Raw genomic sequence first — 6000 nt, 5'->3', positions numbered from 1 at the left:
AGCAACAACACAGCTATAGGAATGCGGCAGGGATCAGGGACGAGCACGACGCGTCACCTTAATAAATACACTAATTGTGTGCGCAACGCACAGTGTAGCTGGGAGAAACCACTGCAGGTAGAGCGCAGGTATGGTGAAGAGCACCAGCAAATCCGAAAACAAATTGCACCTGCGTGAGCACGGCATTTGATTGGTCAACACCAGCCTTGTGCTCGGATCGCCAATAGGGGTAGTTTGCGCATGCGTAAAAGTATAAATAGCCGGCGTGAAGAACGAAAGGACATCATTCGTAGCCTTGCATACAAGCAACATAGAGTCAATTTAAAGAACTTCAAAACAATTTTTATTTCAATTCGTAAAATACGTAAATTTTTACAAAAAACCTAAAAATGTCTTACGCTACACTCAAGAACACTTGCAACGCCAGCGCTACAGCTGAGCAAAGCATCAACAAACCGAACTACACACCAAGAAAGGCGCTGAAGAAGGCTTGCAAATTGCTGCGTCGCTTCTTCCGCCCATCCACATCGGGCAAGGTCATCATCACCGCCGAAAAGCAAAGCAAAGAGGAAGAGTTGTCACCAAAAGTAACTGAGTTGTGTCGCAAAACTGAAGCAAAATCACTCGCCGACATGCGCACCATTAGCAACGCATTAAGTGCTGAAGAGTACGAGAATCAACTGAACGAGTTAGCCGAGTTGGAAGCTGCCATCAAATCCATGAGCGCCTAAGTAACATAAATACAAAAGCCTACACTGCTTTATAGAATAATACAAACATGGATGTTGGACACATCCGACTGGCAAACCGCTAGTGCCTTCCGAGACCTGGGAACGTCCTTAAACCACACCACTTGCATTTCAACGCTTTATCGTAACGAAGTTTTAATAGTTTATAGTAATACATATGAATATGGCCAAGCGTGTGCACGTTTGTGATGCAGTCGAACTGCCACCAGTTTATCGTCGATGCAATTTTGTGCCCTTAACTGTCCTGCGTACGCGTTCCGCAAACCTTCACTATTGAGCGAGAACCCAAGCGTGGGCTGGCCTACTGCGTAAGCGTTGGCGATGTGTGACAGCTTTAATTTTAAACATTTTAATTGTAACCAAATGTCTTCCAATTAGTTTAAGTTTAGCAGTAATCGAATGTCTTCCATTTAGCTTTTAAGTAATTAGATTTGTATGATTAAGTCTCAATAATAAAATGTTATGTCAACAAAACAAAAATATTTACTTTTTATTTTTCTTCGCTCAAATTTTTTTTGTATTATAATTTTTAGTTTGTTTCAGCTTAGATTTACTCTACTTATAAAAAAAATTGAACTGTTCCTAAAAAAATAGAAGTTCTGGTACTTCGAAGTAAACAAGGGTTAAAGTTCACATTTCAGATCGATTCCTTAAATATTATTTTGCTACAACAACAGTCAAGTAATTTTCTAAGGATTTCAATAGACTGAAAGTGTTAAGTCTGGATTCATAATATACTAATTTAACACTGAGATACTTTTCTTTATCATTTCGGTAATTGCTCGTTCGCTATTGCCGATAGGGTTCACACAGAACTACTTTCTTCGAGCAATTTTGTGAAAAAAACAATTTCCTGAAACTTTAATAAATTCTGAAAAAAAATTTTGGTGAATAAAATATTGCTGTCTGTCTTCTTATCCTCACCATACCTCATCACTATCTCTTCAACAAAATTCGAGTTCATACATCAAAGTTGCCATATGTGAACTCAGACTTACAGTACTTGTCAAATAAATTACGAATGAAGAGAAATATGTGTTCCCATAGCAATATGGAACTCTTGGGATTGTCGCGCTCCTGGTGACGATAGGATGGTTACTAGTGTCGGTAATAGAATATACTTGTTCATCCAAAGCATTTGAGCCAACTCCAGACGTAACCGATCCTCCAGCGCGCGTCATAGTGATAAAATCGGTATACGGAATTTCGTTCGTAATTTATTGGACAAGTACTGTATAACCGAAAACGTTCCAACGGCATAATGTTTTCTTGCATCGAAGCCTTCATTTTCTTTCATTTTATAAATTATTACTTTTTTCCCAATGCTAAGATATGCGGTTTTTGGCAAACCTCTGATGAGATCATATTGTCTATATAGTGCGAGCAATTTGTTTATTAAGCGAAAATATCTGGAAGCTATGAATGAAGTTTGGAAATGGTATCAGGTCCGCATTGTATCTAGTCTACAAGCAGTGAAGTAGTATAAATCTGATAACTCAAAATATAGTTCGGAAGGTATTGCGAAAGGCGTTCCTTTGAATAACTCTGCTTGTATTACGTACACTTGTCCAGTGCTTGGAAGTAATCTATAAACGTTATCTCGAGTGGAGAATTAAAATTGAGTTGTGAGGAATACCAGAGCAGTTCACTTAAAGTAATAATTAATTGGCCCAATCGGGTTAATGTTTAAAATATTGTATTGATAGAGTGATCCATACTTAGTATGTGTAAGTCTTAAATAGATTAAAAATTTGAGGTCGTCACAATACCAAATAAGGCGAACCAACTTGGTGAACTTTCTGAAGGGTCGCAGAGGGAGTGGTATTATTTTTCAAATAAAATTTTGCAGGAATTGGTTCTTCAAAGTTCTTCGAACTAATCGATGAAACTAATGTTTAACCTTAAATATCCTCAACGGTATGAAGTGTATACAAGTGGGTTGCTTACAAGTAAATTACGTTAATTTTTTCCGTAGAAATTATCTATTATCACTTCTGTACCATACTGTATATTAGAATAGATAGTAGTATCAGTAGATCCATGTAGTAACTTTATGAATGCAATAGAATGTTAAAAAATCATGAAACACGTTTCAAACTAAACAATCTAATTGAAGTGTTTAAAATTTGGCAAGTGATTATATTAGATAAGGATACAGCAAGTTAAAAAAAGGCTTTGGCTTAAAAGGATATTCTGTCGAATTTTTAATTTTTTTTTTTGGTTTTGGTTGTTTTTTAAATCAAAAGTCTATTCCATAGTACTGATCCTTCATTCATTACATTAAGTAGTATATGTGGAGTCTGCAATCATTTTCCAATGAAGTTCTTCACTTATATTTCGAAAATTAGTATGTTCTCGTTGTGTTTAGTTCAGATTTCCTGACTGTCGGAAGATAGGCTTAGCTTTTATCAAGTTGGATGAAATGTTGCACATAGAAGCAGTCATTGAATCCACTTTTTATAGGAGCAAACATGAAACAAACTGGGAATATGAGGTGTGTTCATAAAATAACCATTTTCGCAGGACGTAACTCCGTGTTGCTCTTTCCTAATTCCAAAAACAAAGTTAACCTCAAAGGGCCGTCGTTTTACAAACATAGATGAAATCAGCCAAAGGCTGTACTAAAAATCGAGAGTGTGAAGTGTTTCGACGATTGGAAGAAGCGCTGGCATAAGTACATAATATCGAATGAGGATTATTTTGAAGGCGAAAATATTAATGTATACGAATAATAAATATAAAAAAAAGAAAATTATCGGTATTTTTTATATAGATTATACTCTACGAGATTTTACTAAAAATTGATCTGGAAAACATTAACAAAAGAAGCGAATTCCTCTAATTTTGTTTACAAATACTAAAAAACACTTTTTGGGAGACACGGGAACTATACTGGTACAATCGTAAATTTGTAAGCGGTTGATTATTGAGAAAGGCTTCCATATAGGGACTTTAATAACCTGCAAACGTCTAAATCTAATACTTCTTTTAAGCATACAGTAGTTTAACAGTGGCTACCATGAGGATAATATAAACTTATTTCACAGATTTACATGTTTCATCAGTTAAGATATGAATTCTGGAGCATCACAATAAAAACGTATTCACAAATATTTTGAAACCACTTTGATACAAATTTGTAAGCAATAAGCAAAAAACTCCCTCATAAATATTAATGTATACATACATACATACTATCTACATAGGAATGCATGTACAGTCAACCATACATGCATACCTACACAACACGATCGAAAAGTGTGTTACCCTCAAGTGTAGCGAACACCAAAAAGAATTTTACAAAACAATACCTCCGTACCCAAAATGCCATAACAATAAAATTTAAGTCCTATAGAAAAAAAATTCGTGCGCTCATTGGTCCGCACACGTGTGTTCCTTGCAACTCAGCAACATAGGGGTTGTTTTACGCATGCGCAAAGGTATAAATAGCCAGCGTTCAAATAGGAGAATATCATTCGTAGCCTTGCATTTGAGCACATAACTTATCTGCAGAGTCAGTCATCAACGAAGTTAAATTCTTTCGTGAAATTCTAAATCTAATAACAACAAAAATGTCTTACGCTACACTAGTGAACAATTGCAACGCCAGCACTTTGGCTGAGCAAGGCATCAACAAACCGAACTACACACCAAGGAAGGCGCTCAAAAAGGCATTCAAACTATTGAAACGCGTCTTCAAGCCAGTAACAGTCAGCAAGGTAGATAACAACAACAATACAAAGCAACAAATCACAGCCGAAAACCCTCCAGCAGCAACTGAGCAGCAGCAAAGCCAAGAAGCCGAAACATCCACATTCAACGCTAGCATCCTCACCATTTGCTCAACACTAAGCGCTGAAGAGTACGAGAACGAACTGAACGAGTCAGCTGAATTGGCAGCTAAAATCAAATTGATCGCTGCTGAGTAATCTGTTGTCGAAAACTACACTGCTTTATTGATAATCAAGGATGTTCTCCATTAAGTATCCTACTGGCAAGCCGCTAGTGCCTTCAAGGACTTGGTTCGTCCTTAAACCACACCGCTTACGTTACATAAGCAGAAAGAGCTTTAATAGTTTGTAAAAGATATGTTCGTGATGCAGTCGAACTGCCCAGCAATTTTATCGTCGATGCAATCACGCCCTTTAATCGTTCTGCGTGCGTGTTTCTTCGCTTCATTGTGAACGTAACACGCCGTGGGCTGGCTTTTTGGAAGTGTCGACGATGTTTAAATGCTTTAATTTTTTGATTTTTAATTTAAGAATCATTTGTCTTCCAATTAGTTGTTAAGTACCATTTTTTTTATAAAATTTACTGATTTATAATAAAATATATTTTTGTATAAAAAGAAATATCTTTGTTTTGAGTTATATTTTTTAGGTTATAATGGTTATGATTGGGTGTTGTTTTATAACTTCGTTGTGAAATTTCTTGCTTTATTATATGAATTGGAAAAATTCAATATTCTTTTCTATATTGTCGACTTACTCCACTCTATATCTCTCTTCATATTAAGCAAAGATATACATGGTGCCTTTGGATTTTAAATATTAAAATTGTACTGATTTTAATACTAGATCTTAGATCAGATTATTTGTTACTTTATGTTCCATGAAACAATCCTATAAGATCAGTATCTTTAAAATTACTTGGCCTTAGAAGATTCCTCATGCCATACTAAGATAATTTTTATATTTTTTGAAGAATCATACAAAATAGTACAAGTAGCAGTAACTTATTTAGACCTGAAACACAGATCTTTAATACAATATGTATGTAATCTCAATGCATCGCAAACAGTTTAGTAAGATTATAAAATATTCGTTCTCAATCTATTAAAAATTTGAAGAACTTGTAGATTTTTTCGTCAACAGCTATATATGGATTTTAATGTAGATCTGATTCTATAAAAGCTATTTAGAAATAATACTCTAAATAGAAGAACAATATATTCAATGAATAGTGAAAATTAATCTATATTTATTCATTTGATTTTATTATTTCAAAAAAACAACTTTGTTCTGTAATCTATGTATTATGCTATCATGAAATGCATCGCAAACTGTGTTACGAGTTATGATGTTGTCTTTGGTTTGAATAACATAAACTTAATGGAATTGTAATCATCTCATATACCACTAGATGGTGTTTTGTATTTTTGGGCGATTTGAGATACAGTTTTGATTGGGTACACAAATGTTGTAAACTAACCGATGATCTACACTAGGCTTTTAATAAAGTCAATGTTTAG

General features: G+C 35.0%; 2 protein-coding genes across 2 annotated transcripts; both read left to right on the top strand.

The window, feature by feature from the left end:
• Positions 1–268: 268 nt before the first annotated feature.
• Positions 269–771, top strand: LOC114804598 (uncharacterized). The gene has a single exon (XM_029043501.2). It carries the CDS (start codon positions 390–392, stop codon positions 729–731), a length of 342 nt encoding a protein of 113 aa, XP_028899334.2. The 5' UTR covers positions 269–389; the 3' UTR covers positions 732–771.
• A 3441-nt stretch (positions 772–4212) lies between these two features.
• Positions 4213–5064, top strand: LOC128919786 (uncharacterized). Its single transcript, XM_054228870.1, has one exon. It carries the CDS (start codon positions 4322–4324, stop codon positions 4676–4678), a length of 357 nt encoding a protein of 118 aa, XP_054084845.1. The 5' UTR covers positions 4213–4321; the 3' UTR covers positions 4679–5064.
• The last annotated feature ends 936 nt before the right edge of the window (positions 5065–6000 follow it).

This window comes from Zeugodacus cucurbitae, chromosome 4 (assembly GCF_028554725.1).
Source record: "Zeugodacus cucurbitae isolate PBARC_wt_2022May chromosome 4, idZeuCucr1.2, whole genome shotgun sequence".
NCBI classification, from domain to species: Eukaryota; Metazoa; Arthropoda; class Insecta; order Diptera; family Tephritidae; genus Zeugodacus; species Zeugodacus cucurbitae.
Note: the sequence above shows the minus strand (reverse complement) of the source record. Positions and strands in the feature narration are given on the sequence as shown.